This window comes from Numida meleagris, chromosome 1 (genome assembly GCF_002078875.1).
Source record: "Numida meleagris isolate 19003 breed g44 Domestic line chromosome 1, NumMel1.0, whole genome shotgun sequence".
In the NCBI taxonomy this organism is placed as follows: domain Eukaryota; kingdom Metazoa; phylum Chordata; class Aves; order Galliformes; family Numididae; genus Numida; species Numida meleagris.
Genome location: NC_034409.1, coordinates 50426391 through 50448589, shown reverse-complemented (window position 1 = coordinate 50448589; position 22199 = coordinate 50426391). Strand labels below are relative to the sequence as shown.

At 44.4% G+C, this 22199-nt stretch overlaps 1 protein-coding gene across 3 annotated transcripts; it reads right to left on the bottom strand.

The window, feature by feature from the left end:
* RANGAP1 (Ran GTPase activating protein 1) lies at positions 312 to 19965 on the bottom strand. Of its 3 annotated transcripts, none has more exons than XM_021384410.1 (17): positions 19837 to 19962; positions 19456 to 19498; positions 16176 to 16312; positions 15383 to 15510; positions 14446 to 14505; positions 13601 to 13780; positions 12378 to 12512; positions 10803 to 10961; positions 10505 to 10618; positions 8873 to 8972; positions 8088 to 8172; positions 7517 to 7682; positions 6923 to 7036; positions 6488 to 6590; positions 4659 to 4747; positions 2686 to 2807; positions 312 to 1389 (listed from the first exon to the last, which is right to left on the bottom strand). In XM_021384410.1, the coding sequence occupies exons 3-17, from the start codon at positions 16285 to 16287 to the stop codon at positions 1320 to 1322; spliced, it is 1737 nt and encodes a 578-aa protein (XP_021240085.1). In that variant the 5' UTR covers positions 16288 to 16312; positions 19456 to 19498; positions 19837 to 19962; the 3' UTR covers positions 312 to 1319. The 3 variants fall into 3 exon arrangements, 2 of the variants coding, with proteins under 2 accessions (XP_021240085.1, XP_021240093.1); XM_021384418.1 differs by having other exon boundaries at positions 19460 to 19498; XR_002434287.1 differs by lacking the exon at positions 312 to 1389 and adding an exon at positions 5148 to 5270 and having other exon boundaries at positions 2785 to 2807; positions 19837 to 19965.

Below are 22199 nucleotides of genomic sequence, written 5' to 3'. Positions count from 1 at the left end.
CGGGGGAAGAACTCAAGCAGAGAATGTGTGCACAAAGAGCTCGAGCGTACCACACTTTATTTCAATCCAGTGCCCCAAATCCTTTCTTCTCTAAGCAGTGCCTGCAAACCGTGAGCAAACAGCAGCAACTCCTGCGTTTAGGACAAGCACATGGGGCACGTGCTGCGCCTTATAGTTAGTTAGTTACTTTGTGTTAGACACAGAGCTAAGTCCATCTCAGCACTATGTATGGGATAGCCAATGGTAAGGGGTGGGGAGAGGATGAATGCTTTCCTTCAACTACAACCAGGGAGAGAAGGATCAGCCTCAGATGAAGGGAATTATTATTTTTTATTACCCTAAAGAGAACCCAAAAGCCAAGTGCAGGTAATTACCACCAGCAAGCACCCAGGCAGGTGAACCAGCTCCACCTTGAGAGTTGGGGGCACCTCCTGCTACTCCTTCTGTGCAAGAACAAGGGCCGCCCTACCTGAGGAACATCACTGCTGCCCTAATTCTGTGCTCCTACCTGTGCTCAGCTTTCAAACCTGTGAACAGTTTCTGTTCCAAAGAAGGAAGGAGAAAGGGAACACGTATTTCACATGGACTTCATGGATTGTATTCAATTCCAGACCAAGCCTATTTAGCTAGGAGGAGAAAGGGAAGGGAAAAGGGAAACTACACAGGCAGTGACAAAAAAAATATATAAAGAAAATACGCTTGCTCCCTTAAGCAATGGCCACCCGGGTCAGCCACACTACACAGACACTCTGAGCCACAGTAGCGGGGGAGCAGTATCCTAAAATACAAATCGGCCACACAGTGCCTTCGAGAAATGGACGCGAAAGAAGAATCAAGGGGGAAGCAGACCCTGCCCCTCTGACCCAGCAGCAGCTAGGAAGGGGCATGGCAAGCACTCCCCTGGCTGGAGAAGCAGCAGCAGCATAGCTGCCCTCCTGCACAGTCTAATAAAATAAAATGGACAACAAGGGTTGATCCTGATGAGAGAGCTTCCAAGCTCTGTGTTCATCTTGGCACATCCTTGCCCATGCTACAGAAGTGGAGAGGAACTCTTCAATTCATGCTGAGCTCAGAGAGTAAGCATCAGCCCCGCAGATCACAGTCACTTCATGAGGAATAGAATAATATTAAAAAAAAAAAAACAGCAGGATTTGTCCAAGTTTATGAAAGCAGAAGGAACGGCAGACCTCCAACAGGGGGAAAAAAAAAAAAAAAAAAAAACCACGTCTGCGTGGGCTCCGGGATCCGCTCCCATCGTGCAGCTCCGAGTTCTCTGCTGAGGACAGTCCTACGGGGAGGGGAGGGCGCATCTCTGCCTCTCACAGCTGGTGGAGGGTTTGTAAAAGCAGGTGGCGGGCAAAGGAACAGGAGTCGAGAGCGCGGTTTGGCCTGTAGGAAGAGGAGAATTATTTACAAGGGTAAAGCTTAAAAATTGCATCGTATCAGACTGTAAGTGCCCAAATGCACACTGACTATGTGTTTGGAAGACAGCCCCGATCAGCACGGAGCAGGTTGATTGTATCTAGGCAGTGCCTCATTTCTGGGAGCAGAGATGCTGAAGAGCTGGTGCTGATCACAGCCAAGCTCCCTCATCTTCCACCCCTAATGCCAAACCTCCTCTAACGCTATGGAGCTTCCTCCTTGCTATGGAATTAAATTGCCTGTTGCTCCGTGGTGGACAGCTGAAAAAGACCGGCGATGCGATCCAATCCAACAACAAAGAGCTGCAAAAATACAATTAAAATAAACCCTCCCTAAAACCCGCTACTACTTCTGGAAAGCTGCAAGAGGGCAGGCAGAGATCCACCTAACATTGTTTCCTCCTAAAGGATCATACAAAAGCACAGGTGGGTTCACAGCACCCTCTTGCGTCCAGAAAAGAAAATAAGGACAGAGAGCAGCAGAGTAAGATGGATGCTGCCCGCAGCCCATACCCCCAGTTTCATTATTTTTTTTGAACAGAGAGCACTATCCACAACATCACAAACTGCAGCAAAACGAAGGAGGAGAATGACTATTCCAGAAGTAATACAGTTACAGTTTCACTCTCCAGAACTGCTGTTAGCATGGCTGGTTGCTGGACATGCCACTGCTATGCATCAGCTTTTACAGCTTTATCCACACCACCTGCCAAAATCCTCATCTCATAACTGCCTGCTTCTAATCCCAGCAGAGCTAAGAGAAGGCTGACTACCAATGTTTGACTACATCCCTCTTACCCATGGTTTGCACCAACCACAGCTATTTGAGGTCTCTGCCCTTCATCAGCACAAGATTCCAAGCTTCTGCATATCCCTCACACCATGAAAATGAGGAAGGCTTAAGCCTCATCCTGAAACCCACTAAGCTGTTCTGATCCTACGTGGCGCACAGTCTGTGATGAACCAGGCATCCAGCAAATTCCAAATGGATTTCAGGTGGTTTTCACTACTGGGACAGTTCTGGACTATTTCACCCTTCTGCTTCAGAGCCAGTTAGCTTTCCTCTACTTCTTGAGGTTCAGGACTTGCTAACCTAAACCTTCGATACTGGAGTAAGCAAGATAAAAATAGAGGGCCAAACTATTAATCTTTAATTTTAGAATAGATATTTAGTGGGCTTTAACAGAGCAGTTTGCACGTAAGCTATTAACCCTCAATTTCACCAACTCTCCTGGAGAAGATGGCATGAGAGTACAATACTCACTTTGTGACAAAAGCCGAGAGAACGGGAGCCAGGGATTTAGGGAAATAATCCTGCTGGACCACATGGTTCAAAGTCATAAGAATACCATAGAGGCTCGGGACAGCTTTGATCTTCTCTTCACTCTGAGAGAAGGACAAGAAGATGGAAATCAAGCATCAGACGGGCACCGCTTTATCTAATTCACTGTAGATCACCAAGGCAATGAACTCCCTGTAGAATGAAGTACTCTCATATGCTGTAGTAAATACTGTTCACTAGGTTAATCATAATGTTCTTCAAGACCAAGGTGGCCAATTCTACAGCCTTCCGGCACCAACACCCGAAATGTCACCACACTGAGAATACTCTAGTTCATATCAATTAAATATTAGTCATTGATTGCATCAGCAATGGGGAAAAGGAAGCAATGGATGCACAAGCAGAACAGCCAAATCTCAGAGGCTCTGTGCCAAAGCGTTCCCCTGCAGAATTCTACTTGATTTTGTCAAGAATCGAGTTGCCTTAATTACACGGATTTTCTCTTGCATTATTCCGTACTCATTCTTATACCGCCTCCAGCTCTTTGTCAGGATGCCTCCAGAACCTGACGCAGTACTCCCACAACTGGTCTCACATTTATGAATAAGGTAAAGTTATTGTCCTTTCTCTTCCTGCTTACGCAATGCATGCATTCTTCTTGCTCCTAACGTGACGCTGACCTACGTGCCCCAACTTTTACATTGCTTTCATTTGTTTTTCCACTGCCATCCTACTAATCTTTTCATTTGTAGACAGGATCTAGACCGGCATTCCTGGGTGTGTGACCTTATATTTCATGGTGCTAAGGATACCTGTTGCTCACGTGCTTCCACCTATGTGGGACAGAAAGTTATGAAGTTGCTCCCTCTCCCCACGTGCCTAATCCATCAGCAGTCCCCCACAGGTGACAACAACTGGTTGGCTTATCCTTGAGGCCATCATTATCCATTATCCACTTCCTGCCATAGTTCTTCCGGAGCACAAGTCTGTACTTTGTGCTTCATACATCTGTTATTTTCTGTATGGGATAAGAGGTAGGTGGCAGTGCCCAAAACAAGCATTCTGCAGAGCAGAAAGCCATCCTGGGTTCTGTAAGCCTGTGAAGTGGGATGCTCAGCTTTGGTCTCGTTTTGAATCTTAAATGGATTTTTAAGGACACTGAGATGTGACCAACACATTAACAGCCTGAACTGGATATTAGCAGAAGGAGATTTATGAACTTAATTAAGAGCAGACTGCTAGAATATAGACATTCTGCAGCTTAGAATCATCTTGGTCCAAGCTTCCGTTTTCAGTTTCTAGGTCTTGAGAAAAACCTGATCCTTGTAGCCCTAGTAGGCAAAAATGTTTAAGTTTGCAGATAGAACCTCTCCCCAAGGTATCTCACGGAAGGTAATGCTACAGGTATTCTGATGCAGTTTGCAGGCTTCCTACTCTTCCATTGTCTCTTGGGAGAAAGTTTATTCCATATAAAGACGTATCTGACACTAGAACGACGCAAAGAGAATCCAGAGTGAAGCTGAATGCTACTGATCAAACATGAGGGGTTGGATATTTGTTTGAAACATGCTACTAAAAGGTGTCCTAAAGGACCAGAGTTAATAATATTACACATCAGACTCCTGGACAGAGGGGTGATTTTGTTGTTTTGCTGTTTTTTTCTTAAATAGACATCTGTAAGAGTCTGTAGTCCAGCAGCATGACCCTCCCTACCTTTAGGGGAGGGCTGAGAATGCAGAGCACTTTAAACAGAAGAGGTACAAATTGCTGACACCACCTTCATCCTAATGCGATCTTGTAATTTTTGCCGGTCCTGCAGACTTCTATTGTCCCTGGGCATCAGGCATGCACAGGCACCCAGCTGTTTCCATGGTAACATAATTACCCAAAACCCAACCAGACTGGTTTTCAACAGCCTAAGCAGACCATAACTTAACTCTTTCCTGCTTCCTCACCTTAAGTAGCCCCATGTGGATCAAGAGTCTTGTGATGAATGCATCTGAATTAAATGTGGCGGAAGAGAAGGCTTTTTTCATCAAGGCATCTAAAAAACAAATACATCACATTAAACACAACACAGAAAGGGACCCTGGAAAAATTTTAAGATCACAGCTGATCGTATCAATCTTCTATTGAAGGAATTTTGAGAGGCAATCTGTCTTAAGACCCTGTCTCTTTCCCCAGGAATTACGTAGAACCTCTGAAACCAAGACAGAGAAGACCCAGTCCTCAAGTATAAGGCCTGATACCAGGGTTTAAGTGAAAAAAATAAAATCCCACAGTCAAGTTTCAAATGCAGTTTTACCTCCATCCTACGCACAAGACGTTCTACTCAGTGTATTTGAACTTGCAAGCACGTGTGCATACATGCATATAAACATCATCATCTGAAGTAGAGCAGCAAGACTTAAAGGCTTGAAATTTAAAGGCCAGCAAGATTTCACCTTTCATTTGAAGCCAAGTTCTCACTGTATTCTCATTCCCTTTGTTCAGTTGTTTTCTGAGCTTCCTTGGGACCAATATTCTGCTGCCAGCTGTGAGCAAACCAGTGCTTTATCCTCTCCTGTCTACAAGGTAGAGAAGGCACCATCTTGACTTCTGACTGTTCTAGTTTCTTGGAATGATCACAACCCACTACAGCGGCTGTAGAACAGCGTGGATCATTAACTAGGGACTTCATCATAGTCACTCATCTAGAAGGAAAGCAATTACTAGATACTACTTTTCCCTCAGAAGCAGGGGTAGTAAGGAAGAGCTATCAAGGTAATACATGTACAAGCATGCTTCAGACAACGCGTACATCCTGCACTCCATTTTTTGTTGCAGACAACTCATAACAGGCAACAGTCAAGGCCGGCACTCGCTCAGTGAAACGCCAACAGATTATTTTTGGCTGGCTGGGCCCTCACACCACTCCAGTTAACTCTGTATTAAATTACTGTTTTACAGACAATAGTTCACAGTTTCACCACGCTTACGTATTCCAAACTAAGAAAATGCTAACTAAGGGAACACATGCTTGTTTAAAATAAATCATTCTAAAATGGCCTTAAAAAATAATGGATCCATTTCTTTTGCACAGTACCGACAGGTAACTCGTGTATGGGGGAACTGTACTGCTGTGCCATTTGAAAAGAAGATGGAAGCGAGTGGTCAAATGCACAGGAGTTGTTTGGAATTTCTGTTTCTGAATGAGAAAATGAAGGGATACTGTTAGTACACTCATAAATCAAACCTAACTGTTCTGTGCTGCACAGTGAGAAACAGTCCCTTGTTTTACAGTACCTGCTGTGCCTTGCTGTAAAGCAAATCTTTATTTCCTGAAGAGATTAAAGATGTTTCAGACTAATAAGGAGGTACGCTAAATAAGAGATCTCTCTTCACATTCTCTTAGTACTAAATTGGAAGGCTACTTCCTGTAAAATACTTTTTAAATGAACAGCCTTGAATATAATAACTGATATATAATAATAACTGATAATAACTGATCTTGGGACACAAAACTACTGGCTATCAACAGCACAGCATCAAGGAGATGCAGGTAATGGCAACACACGTCCACTAAGACAGCAACTACAAGAGACACTCCTCATCAAACTTTGGAAGCACAAGATCTTTGTTTTGAACAAGCCTTTACTTCCACTCCACACAACAGCATGGCACAGCTTGGTACTTTGTAATCTGGGGTTTCGTGCTACCAGAGTCAAACCAACCAAACAGCCCAGCCCACAGGGGCCTTCCTTTGCACTGCATTGCGCCGTTAAGTGAAGAAAGGTCCGGTCACCTGTTGTTTCGTGCACTGCTGTTTTTACTGGGGCTTCATCTTTGAAGACTGAAGAGATCCTTAAGAGAGCTGTAACTACTTTCTCTACATCAGATGTATCTGTCTGAAAAGCAAGGGAAAAAATAAGTTAACGGGTAGCCAAATAGAGAAGATGGATCCCTGCAACAGCAGTGGCAAGAATTACAGCCCCCAGCCCACTAACATCAGTTTTGCCTTGGCCATACTACAAGACATAAGCAACACTATGAAACAAAGTTACTCTGTGTAAAACCTAGGGTGCCAGTATAAGCATTAAATGCACCACCTGCTTCCGTGAGGTTCCTCAGGATCACTAGGGAGAAGGAGGAAGTCTGGGACTCGAGAGAAAGTTATCACTCCTGGGGATTAAATGATCCTGAGAGAGGGTCAAGTGCAGCAAACCACTGGCTCACCTACCTGCTGAGCTATCAGCACAGAACACTTGGGCCCTAGCCGCAGCAGCTTCTCTGGTGACGGGAAGGCAAGGAATGTGGCAACATCCACAGGAGGAGATGGCACTGGAGTTGAATCCTGAAACAGGCAGAATCCATCTCAAGTTTACTCTTAAAAGCAAATAAATTGGTACAGCAAAGGCACATAGGTCTGACTTGCAAAGGCACACGAGGTCAGAATTTGTTCTACTTGAAAACTAATTAAGGTTGGAACGAGTCTTGAGTTGAAACAGACGCAATATGCTAGCATGACTGCATGGCAGTGCATAAGCAAGGTTCTTACCATACTCTGAAGATGGGGAGACCTTTTCTACCCATGTCTGTCACAATGGCTGTTCAGCCTTTACCACTACATGTGTGCACGTGCACCCTTTAACAAAACTGGTTGCCAAGTCACCCATTTTCTTTATCTTCTGCACATTATCTCCCTGCCTGTTAGCACAGAGCCAATCCACGCAGGAATGTGAACTCCTGCCAGCACTTCAAACTCACTCCAGGTCTTGTTTCCTCCGTAGCTCTTCTCCAGTAAGGAAAGAAATGCACCCTGAAGTAAACTTACCTGTGAACCAATTATTTTCTTCGGAGTAATCGAGTCTTGTTCTCCCTGTCCTCTTTCCTTCAGCTGTTGCTGTTCCTCCTCCTCCTCCTCTTCCTCCTCTTCTTCTTCTTCCTCCTCCTCCTCCTCCTCTTCTTCTTCTTCATCTTCCTCTTCCCCTTCATCATCACTAAAGTTTGAGAGTTCACATATTACATTAATTACATACTTGCAGTTCCTATACACTGGTATTCAATTTTTTTTTCCAAGAACAAAAAAGCAGCCTTTCCTCAAGACTCAGTGCAAGAAGTACACCTTCATCTACAACACGTTACGAGGCCACCTGAGTCTTCAGTCACCCAGTTGACAATGGTAAGTGAAAAGCCTGGAATGTATTAAGTTACTGACACCAAGGTAACATTATCAATGAAAATGGGGTACAAGGCTTATCCTGCCTATGAAATCCCTTCACAGCACTCCACACTGCATTCAGACCAACATTCAACTGCAATGTTACAGTTCTTATATTAACCAAGGCAAGTGTTCATAAAAATTGGTGGAAAACTCCTCATTTAAATTCTGGTACCCTGCCTACCTCAACGATCCCAGCACAGTTGCCATACTGAAGCCTTCAAGGATCTCCTGCAGTTGCTCACATCCCTCTTCTCCCAGGCAGTTACCTAGATTATGGAGGACAAGGGAGTAGATTTAAAAGATGCACATAAGCTTGTTCATGGGAACTCTGTTATAGATTCTTATCTATATCTGTTCAAGCTAAAAAATAACATCACCAATTTCTACATCAAGCCTTGGAGGCAGCAATGCAGACTTCAGTTATCAAACAGCTGTTTAACAGATTTCAGAAGCATTACACAACAGTTGGAGACAGACAAAAGCCTCAGTTATTCAGAATGTCTTGGACAAACTTCCTGCTAGCTCTGTAAACAGCTGTTAGTCCCAGCAATTCTGAAATGCAGAGACTCAGGGTTCAAAAGGCTACACTGGTCAAAGTCTCCTACTCTTCTGTAGAGATTTGCACAGAGGTTTCTATTTACAATTTTGAAATACTTAAGTTCACACTGGACAATTTTAAAAAGCTTTACTGAAAACAGCCTCAGGTATCACTCCAGTCTTACTACCTTATGAGATGTACTGAAACTACCAAAATCTAACAACTGACTGAATTCACAGCTTACGACTGCTTTCAGAATCTAACCACTTCCTGTCCCAGTGACATCCAAGTTCAGCTACTCTCACATAACCATTTTTTTTAAATGCCAGAAATTGCAATACTAGCATAGGTGATACTGTCATCACTCTTCCTAGTGGTTTCTAGCTGGGATCAGTCTAGATGTGCTTTTACCTTGCAAGTTTACTTACCATTGAGATCCAGCTTCTCCAACTCTACCTTATCTTCAATAGCTTCAGCTACAGACAAAGCAGCATCTCGTTTGATCTCACAGAAGGACAAATTCAGTTCCTAAGAAGCAAAAAAACATTTGTTTACATAATTCCTCTAATATCTATCAATCCCATAAGCTTTACATGCTCACAGACTTTCTGGGAAGATTCTCATTTGAAGAGGCTCTTAGCAAAGACAGATTTTTTAATTGGAAACAAAGTGACTTTACCTCATTTAAAAGAGGTATTTTGAAACATACCATCATTAAAAGCAACCACTTAAGTTAATCACTTAAGTGAAATAGCCACAAGACCATACTACTATGACTGCTCACCTAAAGGGTAGCACCTGTTTCAGCCCTTAGCAATCAGCTGGCTGGAGATCTTCACCTACTCAAAAAGGCATCTCTTAGAGAACCAATGGGAGGAATTCTGGAACCACTTAAAGGAAGAAAGGAGCATTAGCTCCTTAATTTCCTCTCATCCCACTGCAGCAGAAGATAAGCTGCCCTGGGATTCAGCAGCACATCCAGTCTGCTCAGGTAGCAGGGACACCCCTGTTGCATTACCTTCTCCCCAGAATTGAAGATTTTTTGTTTCTAAGCACACTCTACACCAGCAGAGCCCTGCTGCCAGTGATGTGACTCAGTCAGAACTCACACACCAAGTCTTACCGAGGAATGGTAGCTGCTATACTGAATGGACTGCACATTTGTCTTTTAGCATTTGCATTTCAAGTTAAACCCCTCTAAAGGGGAACTACACCATCCCCCACCATTCTACATCGTGCTCTTGTCAATCCTTTCCTGAGATTTCATATTAACAACAAAAGGGAAGTAGTTCTTGTACACAATGAATCAGCTACTATTGCTTCATACTACTCTCCCTTAACCACTTCTGCTCTGGAAGAGAAAAGGGTTTAATTTCCAGCTGTTCACACAGATAGTCCCATTAGAATCCTTACTTGAGTTTACCTCGGAAACTCAGAAATAAATTCTGTTGGAACCAGTAGAAGCTTGAGCAAGGGATCTCCCAACACAAGGCACCTAATTCTTTCTGTACCAGATTCATATATGTAGATAAACATTGGCACTCTGCTGGATTTTTGGCTTTGACTGTAAGCTTGCAAGAATAGGCATTGTGTTCAGCATCTGTCCCGGTGCAGCTGCAACCCCAGACAGAAACAAAAAAGTATTTGAACCTTTGATACATCCCCAAAACAAGAAAAGGCAACAACTGTATCAACACTGAAATGATGTAGAGATTACAAGAGACACCTCAGCCTGCTCTCATGACTCTCAGAGGTTCTAAAAGCAGATATGTCCATTATCAGACTTTCTGAAGAGCACTTGCTAAACTGAACCAGCAGCTTAAAAAACAAAGTGGAGCCTAATCAGATTACTGGTACACCTTCACATAGAATAGTCTCAGCTGGATGTGGCAATGCCACTAATCTACAACTTACCACTTTCAGTTATGGGCACAGAACTGCACTGAGATGAAAGACACCTTCAAGTAATCAGTAGCAGTAGGAGAATGGACACGAAACCAGGAAACAGAAAATACGACATTTTCAAAAGAGACTCAAAGCTGAACAGCAGAAGGCAGTACCTTTAATTTATGAAGTCCTTCTTTAAGAGCATCAGCAATAGCAAGAGCTCCCTTGGAACGCACCAGGCAGTCTCCAAAGTTGATCACTTCAATCTGCCGAAGTGCCTTCAGAGTCTGCCAGATAACACAAAGTTGAAAGTACAGACGTACAAATCAAATGCAATATCACTTCTGGAATGTCATCCTTCCCACTTCATTGTGGCAAGTGGTGCACCAACCCACATGTTGTTGATGCTAACTAACTGCACTTGAAGAGACCGGGAGGTAGAAGACAAAATAACTGTTCGTAACAACTCACCTCTGCCATGGCCACAGCTCCTTTCTCTGTGAAGGTGTTGTCATTCAAATTTATAACCTTCAGCAGTGAATTGATAGCAAAGGCCTGGGCCAGTGCCGTGATGCCAGGATGGTTGATTCCATTCTGTGGCATATGGACCTCTTCTAGAGTCCCAATGATCTGCGAAAGGATGCAGACGCAAAAAAGGCTGTGAGAAGACACGTTTCAACTTAAGAATATAGGGCTCCACTCTTTAGGATTTGCTCAAAATTGGTTTCTTCCAACTCAGAAGTCCATTAGCTCTTCTACACGGAATTACTTAGCAGCAATTATATCACAAATCTAAGTGGAATATAAGGCTCGTGGCAAGCATCAAATTAATACAAAGCCCCAACTCCAAAAGTTATGAGTAGCTTCCTGCTAGTATGCCTGTTCTAGACACCTCAAAACAAGAGTTCTCTATTTGTGGTTAAACAACCCTCAAACAAACCAAGAAAAAAAATCACTAGATATTATATTTTTGTCATTAAGATCTACAAATTCCCTTGGCTACAGAAGCAGATGCATAAGAAAATCAGTATGAAAACCCATTCCGGTCTAACCCAACAGGCAGCTCCTCACCACGCAGCCGTTCCCCCCCCCTCCAAGTGGGATGAGGGAGAGAACTGGAAACAAAAATGGAACCTGTGGGTTGAGATAAAAGCTATTTGCTAAGTCAGAAGAGAAGAAAAATATGTTAGTTGCAATGCAACCACTTGCTACCCACCCACCAACATCCAGCTAACACCACAACTGCCCGCCAAAAGAGAGCCCACTAACAATGCAAGCTCTCATGTACATATTACAAAACACAGTAATGAATCCAATCTTTATAGAGTCATTCAGTCTCAGTTCCTCTCAGATCACCTTGTTACATGCCTCTCAGGTATTCAAGAAGTCTTATTTTTGCCATGATTACCAGCTTGTCAAAAATCACATCCAGACAGACCTCTACAAAAAGAGGTCTTACAAACTGCAAAATCATCAATACGCTTTACCATATGCATTATAACTCAGAAGATATTTTTAGCAGCAGTGGAGGAAAGCAAAGAGATGTAGGTGGCCCCAAACACAGGGACTTCTCTTCCTCCAACAACAGTGAAAGTTGATCAGTGACAGCTAAAGAAAGTTGAGCCCTCACAGGATGATGCTGGCAAAAATAGCAGGTTGCTTCTGTCAGCTGACTAAACAACTAGGCAAAGAAATAACCAGCACCCAACCACTTGCTCCACCTACCCCAGTACCAGATAACGTCCATTAGCACAAAGGAAGAAGGAAATAGGACTAACAATTTACAAGGAGATACCTATTTCTCCCTCAGGTAACTACTTGACACAGCAACTAGTTATGTGCTTGGAAACTTAGGTCACAGAAACATTCAGTCATCCATTCTAATTACGCCTGTTGAAGACTCCAGTTTCAGCAGCAAAGAGCATTGTTACTTCAAGTGGCACTGTCTTCAAGTCCTGGCAAGCCCTGTGTGTGTTACCTCTAACATCAGCAGTTAAATATACCTTGCTCCCACTCGTTGTCAAGAAGATTTGGTTTGATACTTACTCCAAAGGCTTCAGCCAGGGCAGTGGCACCATCATTCTCCAGACGATTTCTGCCGGCCACAAATATTTTCAAAGCAAGAGGCTTGCCCTGGGCACTTGATTTCCTGTGACACTCTTTCAGAGCAGCAGCCAATATCTAAAGGAAGCAGAAGTAGTTTATACTACCTCACCGTTTCATTGTGAAGGGACCCAAACGTTTTGTATATCCAGCTCTCAAGCAATACTACTTCAGACGCCGCCAAAATACACTTGCTTTTGCAATAGGTTATACAATAAAACTGTATGTTACTGCAGCACTTGCACATATAGTCCCTAGGACAGAAGCGATGATTTCGCAGTAGAACACACTGATCCCATTAACATTTGGTTAGTAAATATGTAAATGAACAGGACATAGTAATAACGACAGCCAGTCCTGCTTTTCTGCTTCATCCAACAGGTATCCTTCAGCACTAGGTTTGGTAATACTGTTTTCTCAGATTCAAGGATATTAGTTCTCTAGACATGGAATCTAAAGTTTAAGACAGACCTGTTCTCCTATCCTGGAAAAACAGGTGAGCTTATTATATTTCAGAAATTTGTCAATACAAACAAAGAGGGAAGGGATTGTGGCAGCCTGGAGAATGGGGACAGGAAGATTCTCATGAAGTTCAAGGGAAAATACCAAATCCTGCTCCTAGGGAGGAATAACAGAAGCATATGCTGGGTGGCAAACAATGGCAAAACAGCTTGGTAGGAAAACAAAACAAAACAAAAAACAACAACAACTGGGAGTCCTGATGGCTGAAAAATGGACCATGAGGTAGCAACATGCACTTGAAGCCAAGAAAGCCTACTGGGTTGCCATGGGAGAAGATGGTGTAAAGAAGGCAGTGCCAGACAAATGTGTACAGATTGATGCAGAGGAAATTCCATTATTCCATTAAAAAACACACATACCAAAAAAAAAAACCAAAAAAAACCCACCCAAACTTTTTACCGTGAGAGTTGTCAAACACTGGGGTAGATCATCCAGAGAGCCTGTGAAGTCTCCATCCTTTGAGATACCCAAATCTGACTAGATATAGCCCTGAACAGCCTGGTCTGGTTGCTCCGAGCAGGAAAGCTGGACTAGATGATCACCAAAGACCCCTTCCAACCCCAATAATTCTGTGATTTTGCGTAGGGAAGTCTGAAACCAAGTCCTGGCTCTAACCTCATTCCCAATAAGGAAACCACCTTTACCTTGCCACCACCAATGCCCATGCCACAGTTATTGAGCTTGAGCTCCTGCAGGGTGTAACACGCAGGGCTCTTCAGCAATGCCTCAAAGCCACGCACACCGTCGGGCCCAAAGGCGTTGTCACTCAGGTCCAGCTCCACCAGCTGGGCTCCAGCAGTGATGAGTGCATCCCCCAAAGAGATCTGCAAGGAAACAGATGACAGGGGTGAGCAGAAGGAGTGGACTGACTGACAGCAGCACTGCAGTGGTAAGTTGAGACAGTGACGCTGCAAAAAATTTCTGGTTTGGAGATGTTCTGCACAGATGCATGGAGAAATATAAGTTCACAGCTAAAACCAGAGCAGGAGCTATGCAAATTAAGCTAAAGATAACTGCAAGGAAGTTACCAATAACTATCCCATCTCTTTTGGTCAAATACACATTTTTCAAAGAGAGTTTCCTTTCGACACTGTTCAAAGAAATATTTTGTTCGTTCCTTTAACATTTTCTTGCTCTACAGAGCTTAAGGCTGGCAGGGGGAGCCCTGTAAGGCTGTTGGAAGAAAAAGCCATATGCTTTTGTTTAAAGCTTAGTTCCCATACTATCTTTTGGATCGTGGAGATGTCTTCCCAAGGGACAAGCTTCTTCACTAATACAGAACAGCATCTGGCCTTTTATGGAGCCATACTCCAGCTCATACAGAAGGAGCTACAAACACATCACTTATTCTGAGACACTTAGTGTTAACAGTATAGAGAAAAACTCACTCTATGCTAACGAAGTCTCAAAAATATACTCTCACAAAAAACATGACAGGTGAGAAAATAAGTTATATTAGTCGGAAGTCACAGATCTAGTTTTTACTTACCAAAGCAGGAGGGATCTCAGATCTTAGCCTCCCAGTAAACATGTCGCTCCAGTGACACCTCTAAAATAAGAAACATGCAGATAGGAGCCATGAAAAATATTTAGGACACAGTTGTACAGAAATTTACACGTACAAGATGCATTACATTACTGTGGACAGCTTAATGTTGTCTGCTGCCCCTTAGCCTTGCCATTAGATTGTGCTAGGGAACTGTGACAACTAATATTGCAATCCCTTTCTTGGAACAACATTAAGCCACTGAAATGCATATTGAAATAACAGTATACAAGAATCGTTGCTTGCATTTGAGCTGGAAATCCTTTCTGCTGAGAAAATTACCAAAGGGAAAAACAGTAGGAAACTGAAGGATAGGACAGGAACATATGTTTTACTAAGGTATGGAGCTCCACAATCTGGACTGACTTGAAAAGCCACAAGTGGGTGAATCAATGCCTCATACTCCTCTCTTGCAAAGAGCAGCACCTCTAGCAGCACAGCATCCTTCTAACATTACACTAGAGCAGCAGTAGGGAAACATGGCTTGGACACAGAAAAACCTTCTGGCACATATCCTCCATCAATTCCTTCATTATTCAGGTACTGTATGAAACCTCACTCTCCAGAAGATCTGATCATTCTTCAGCTTTACCAGGAGAACTTCAGTTTTGTGGCCAGAGGTCTTTGTCTACAGATGTTGCCTCCACAAGAGAGGCTCTTTCTTGCACAGCTTCCCAGCTTTAAGATTGGAAGCCTTTTGAACAGGAAGGGTTAGGAATGCAGAAAGTGCTCCTCCCACTATCTCAAAGTCTCCAAGTTCTGCTATATTTTCACATGGTTGTTCTTACCACTGGAAGAACAAAGTAAGCTTTCGTTCTAAGGGCCTTCAGTGTTTCTAAAATACTTTTTACACCCCTCACCATCCACTTGAAGGTCTCACCTTGAGCTCTGACTTCTTCTCCAAGGCTTTGGCAATAACCTTCGCTGCCTCCACACCCACTGTGTTGCCTTCCAGACGCAATGCTTCCAGGCCATCAAATTCCTCAATTTGTTTGATCACTTCCTCAGCTGGAAAAAACACACAGCCTTGCTGGACTCTCAACTACCATCTTAGAAACCACAATGACAGTAACACACTGAGGCAGAAGTATTTGCAAAACTCTACTCTTAGCAAGAACGTCTGAGTAACACAATCTGAAGGAATCCTGAAACAGCAATGGAGAACATAGCTAAAGAGTCAGGTCACTAGAGAGAATACTCGCCATTCAACATCCTCCCTCTTCTTTCACGATTTATTTCTGTTATCACTTTTTCAAATGTGAGGATGGCTATGTAAGTTTGATTCCTCTGCCATTCAGCACATAGTTTAGGAGTGCAGACATCAAAGACAAAAGGCCTAAAATATGATGGCAGCTGGTGCCACATCAACAGAAAGAAGTTCCCACTGACCGGCAAAAGCAGATGCCTATTTAGTAAATGTGGCAGAGCGGAACAGTTGTACTCTGGAATACTCCTATTCAAGGCAAAGGTGCAGGCTGCAGGCTCTCTCTTGTCACTGACATACCCAAACTCTTTCCTCAAATTTCAGTGGCTTTGCACTATTAATATGGCATATAAAAAGCATCACTGTCAGTCAGTAAAAAAGGTAGACAGTAGATCAAATTATATCTCTGAAGAACATGCTGTTTCTTCATGTAGCAGGAATGTTGATCTAAACGTAGATTTTCTCTTACCATCTTCAGCTGTGTTGAGTTTAAGGCTCTGGCCTTTAAAGCTCAACTGTCCACCACCCACTTTGGTTTTGGCAAGTGACTCTGCAAGCTTAGTGATGTCTTCCGATGCCATTTTTCTGCTTTCCCAACGTTAAGAGCTGTCAATTAAAATAAGTGGTCAACATCAAGAAGAGAAACTATAATACATAATCTGCATTATTAATCATCTTTACAATCACAAATGCGTTGGTTTTATTTCCTGAGATACCTAATTGAGTTTTCAGTGCCATTACTGTTTTCCCCATAGCTCACTTACAACAAGCAGGCTAGATTAACATTTCAAAGCCAGCCAGACAGTGTTGATTCTTTCAGTACTGAAGTGACTTGGGTTTTGATGAAGTTGTTACACTTCCTAAATAACCAATAGCTAAAGCCACCAAAAAAAGACCACATTAAGAGGTTAGTGTTGGGTGCAACACTTTGGCAATTAAGATGTAACATTCCTCTCTCCCCTAGCCCCTCCCCTTAGTAATTCATGCTGCAGTTTTTTTCCTGTTCTCCAAACCCAGCCAAAACAAACAACTGTTTTCCCTTTTCAGAGATATCCCCAGTAGCGCCTAAGTCAGCAGAGTTCCAGAACCACAGAGTTGCTGAAAAATCATGTGTGTTGTACACAGCTAGCTCTGAAAGTAAGGCCTCCTATTTATTTCCGTGGAAGCTACAACAGATACAAAGAGCACAATGACACTATTTGACAGAGCAAATTCTCAGCTACAAAACCTTATTTTTCAACATAGGCACCACCATTAGCTATGCATTTTCAGCAATGATAAACTAGAGCCTCCATGCCACACATAAAAATCTGCACAAGTGGAGATGTTCCACTTGTTTCACAGCTGCTGTGTCAGCGTTGTTGCTATGAAAATATTGCCTGCAGAGACCATCCTTCATCAGTCCAAACAGATGGAAGTCAGAAGGTGCCAGAAGTGGACTATGGGGTGGGTGAGGGAGCACAGTCCAGCCAAGACTGCCAATGTGCTCTATGGTCTTCAAATTGGTATGGGGCCTGGTGTTCTTGTATTGCAAGGGAAAGGTTGCCTTCTTGTCTGGATCCGCTCTGGAAGTTCAAGCCTGTAGCTTAGTCAGTGTCATAATGTAACAGTCAGAGTTGATGGTTTGTCCAGGTTCCAGGAAATCCAGAAGGACCACCCCTTTCCTATCCCAAAAGGCAGTGCACATCACTTTACCCACTGAGGTCTGCATCTTAAACTTGTTCTTCCATGGCAAATTGACATGTTGTCATTCCACAGATTGCCGTTTTGACTCCAGCTTGTAGTGGCGGCACCACATCTTGTTGCTGGTAATGATGTGATACAGGAAACTGTCACCGTGAGCCTCCATTGCCTCCACAGGTCCAGACCAACTTGCACACGGTGTTCTTTCTGCTCCTGTGTGAGCATTTGTGGGACCTACCTGGCGCAAACTTTGTAATATTCCAACCACTGTTTTCAATGCATCGAAGTGGATATTCAGCTCCATACACAGTTCCCTGGTCATAATCCGCCAATTCACACAGATGATCTGATCAAGACACTCTTCAATTTGTGGTATGACAGCTATGCAAGGCTATCCAGAACGTGTCTTTCACGCTGCTGTTGCCACTGCTGAAATGCATCACCCACCACCTCACTGTGCTCACATCCACTGGTTGGTCTCCAAAACTGTTCAGCAAATGTCAGTGCGTGCAATGAGTGGGCCACTCATACACAGGAGTACCTGCACACCATTATTTAAAGAATACCAATCACTGTGTGAAGTGACCAGCCTCCAGTAACTCAGCAGGATAAAGAGAACATGGGTTTAGGTTACACCTCCAGTGGGATAAGAGCCTATGCATAAGTAGAGCTTAGAAGCAACATACTTATAAAAATAGGCTGGAAGTGTTAGAGGAGATGAAGTCCTTCTCTATGACAGCAGGAAACTGGACCTCTTCCATTTTTGCGTGACTAAAAAGTGGGTTCATACTCTTTAAGCTGAACCGTGCTGGTTTTAAAACACTGCCTAAATTGGAGTTGTACAAACATCCATTACTCCTGTTACCTTGCCATGAAGCATTTGTTTTCAGCTTCCCCAGGGCAGAGTTTCTCTTCAGCTTTCATTAACCTTAGTACTTGAGACATAGAAGATAAAATATCTCCAAGGTTCATCAACACCACCTTTTGAGGATGACTGTCCTCTCAGGTAGGTGCTGACAATAAAAAGAGGCTCAAATAACTCACCGCACTGCTTCCAAGTCACACAGACATCGTGCAATGGGCAACGGATAATCCCAACCTCTGTCAATCCAATGAAAAGGGAGAAATAGAGGAAGCAAGTATGTCCCCTAACCCATGTAGGTTTTACCACAAGGAACAGAAGTTAGATAGGGTCCAGCAGTCAGTCAGTCTGTTCACCTACTTTAATCTTCAGCTTTATAATACCTCATCACCCTACAGTTTAAATCATAGAAACATTTCAGTTGGAAAGGACCCTTAAAAGCCATCCAATCCAACCCCCCTGCAATGAACAGGGACACCCACAGCTCGATCAGGGTGCTCAGAGCCCCCTCCAGCCTGACCTTGGATGTCTCCATGGACAGGGCATCCACCACCTCTCTGAGCAACCTGTTCCAGTGCTTCAAGTACCCTTACCAAAAACAGCTTTCTCCTTATATCCAGTCTAAACCTCCTCTCTTTCAGTTTGAAACCATTTCAACTTATCCTTTCACAACAGACCCTGCTAAAGAGTCTGTCCCCTTCTTTCTTATATCTCCCTTTTAGATACTGAAAGGCCGCTCTCAGGTCTCTCCAGAGCCTTCTCTTCTCCAGGATGAACAGCTCCAGCTCTGTCAGTCTACTCTCTCACAGGGAGGCATTCCATCCTTCAGGTCATTTCTGTGGCCCTCCTCTGGATGCACTCCAGCAGGTCTATGTCTCTCCTGTACTCCACATCTGGACACATCACTCCAGGTGAGGTCTCACAGCGCAGAGCAGAGGCGCAGGATCACCTCCCTCACCCTGCTGGCCACAATCCTTTTGATGCAACCCAAGATACAGTTGGCAACACGAAAGCAGAGTTCTGTTTGCCATGAGGTTCTCCTAAACCCTACAGATGCAGTCACACCTTTCCTTCTCTCTTCCCGAGATTTCCTTTTACTTTCTTTTTCATATGCACTGACAACTTCCTAATTCCGGCACGCCAACCCCCCAGCACATCCTGCAGCGTGTTTTATCGCGAACCTCAGCCGCACCCAACCACTTACCTACCCGAGGGCTCTTCTGCTGCCAGATCTTCCACTAGAAAACCTTTGGAAAAACATTGACATTTCAGAGTTACTAAGCACTCTTGGCAGAACAGGAGCTGGAAACACGCCTGCTGACAGCCCAAGGTTATCCTCCTCGCTCTCCCTCCCTTTGGAAGCTCCCTTCGCTGCCCTCTGCCCCCTCACGAGCGATGTCCCCGCGCGCCGGCGGCCCGCAGAGGGCGCAGAGCAGAGGCGCGGCTCCCAAGGCCCACGGGCCACGCGCGGAGCCGTCCCCATGCCTCACGAGGCCCCGCGTCGCGACAAGCGCGCTGAGGGGCGCCACCCCCTCACGGCCCTCTCCCAACGGTCCCCAATGGCCGCCGCGCCGCCCGACCTCACCTCGGGGCCGCCGCCGGGTGCGGGTCGCTGAGGGGCCGGGGTGCCGCCGGCACGGGGCCGCCTCACGCCACCGTCGCTGTCGCCGTAGCGGGGGGGGGGAGGGGCGGGCGGAGGCGGAGGATTTGAAAGCCGGCAGTTTTGCTCTCTCCGCTTCCATTGGCCGCGCGGCGCTGCGTCACAACGGGCCGCCCCGCGCGAGGCACCGCTCGCCGGCGTGACGCAGCCGGCGCTCGTGGGGAGGGCCGCGGGGTACACTGGGATGTGTAGTCCTGCGGGGGGGGGAGTTCCCGGCGTGCCCCGCGCGGGGGCACCGTGCGGGGCCTGGATCTAGGCCTGGGCTTCCGCCTGTTGTGGCCGCACCATTTGATAGAGCAAATTCTCAGCGACAAAACACTGTCTTTCGATATAGTCACCACCATTAGCTCTGCATTTTTACCAGCGAGGAACAAGAGCCTGCATGCCACGCTCATAACAGTCTGCACTAGCAGAGGGGACCCATCGTCACTGTCTGCTGCTGAAACACATCGCCCACCACCTTGCTGCACTCACACCCAGTGTTTGTTCTCCATCACCATCTACCAAGCATCAACGAATGTCAGTGGGTGCAATTTTTTCGCATGGAGGAATTCGGTGACACACCTTTCCTTCATATGCACTGCCATGTCAGACACTATTTGGTCTGTTGCCCTGTGTTGCACAGCAACAAAATGTAATGGAATATTGGTGAGAAACTTCAACTTCTAGTGCCATATCACCACCATGAACCTCTGACATCATGGGCCAACATAAGAGGCATTACTTTCACCATTTTAGCAAGGAATGTGGCACTTATCATTAGCTTATCACAACCCATAGCAATAAACAGGATTATATCCAATATATCCAGTTCTTTTCTCTTTCTCCCAAATATAGGCTGAGCCAAAGGGTCAAGGATAAAGCCTTTAATTGTGGCTGAAGGCGTATTGCAGTGGAGGTGTGCTGTGCCATTGCAGCATAGATCCATGTATTAATTTTCCCTACAAGAATAGCTGTACAGGTCAAAGTCAGTTTTATGACACCGCAGTATTTTGCAGTACAGATTTGCAGCATTTTGACTCTACCGAATACAAGACCTAGATAACCATGTTTCCAAATTATGAAAATATAGAATCGTGTAGAATCACGGAATTGTTAAGAGTTGGAGGGGACCCTTAAAGGCCATCTGGTCCAACTCCCCCACAATGAACAGGGCCATCAACAGCTCGATCGGGGTGCTCAGAGCCCCTCCAGCCTGACCTTGCATGTCTTCAAGGATGGGCATCCACCACCTCTCCAGGCAACCTGTTCAGGAGCTTCACTACTCTTATCATAAGTAGCGTTTTCCTTGTATCTAGTCTAGACCTCCTCTCTTTCATTCTGAAACCATTTGCCCAGTCCTATCTCAACAGACCCTGCTAAATAGTCTGTCCCCTCTTTTCTTATATCCCCCATTCAGATACTGAAAGGCCGCTAATCTTCACATTAACCCCTGAGGAAAGGCATTAATTCACAAGCAGGACAGCACTTGGAATGGGCTGCCCGGGGAAGTGGTTGAGTCACTGTCCCTGGAGGTGTTGAAGAAACGTTTAGATACAGTGTTGAGAAACGTGGTTTAGTGGGGTTATTGGTGGTGGGTGGAAAGTTGGACTGGATGATCTTGTTGGGCTTTTCCAACCTAGCTAATTCTATAATTCTAGTCTATGATTCTATGAAAAAGATTCTTTAAAACTTGCTGTATTATGACCTTATGGGACAGCCCTCAGTATTACAGACAAAGCAAATTGGTGCTGGGTGAAGTGACGTTCAATGCAGAAACTCAGTCTTGAAAATTAATGTTGTATAAAATGTCTTGTATAAAAATACAGTGCTTATTCCAGTATAACTCTTGATTGTGAATAGATTGTGGTTTAGTTCCTCTTTCTCCTTGGCTTCTCCTAAGCCCCCTTGTTCCTCTCATCCAGCTGCAATTTTTATCTTGCCTTTTAGACAGCAAGCTCTGAGAGCATGGTTGGAGGCATCCTGGACTCTGTGACTCACTCAATGCCCCATCCCTGTAGATGTTCAAGTAAGAGGTAATGAATCTGCTAAACAGGTAGCAAAAATAAACATTGTCCTATCCCTGAATCAGAGTAGACTTTGGATTGTACTGGACAACATAATAAATATCTAAAAAAAAAGGAGACTGTGATTAAATATTGTGAAGAGAGTAGGACAATGTCCTCTAACATCATATGGTACATTATACAATTCACAGTCTATATTTTGTAAATTATTGGTTTGTTGTGTTGACAGGGCTGCCAGCAGCCAATCCTACTTGGTATCATCAAGTATTTCCTTCTCTGATT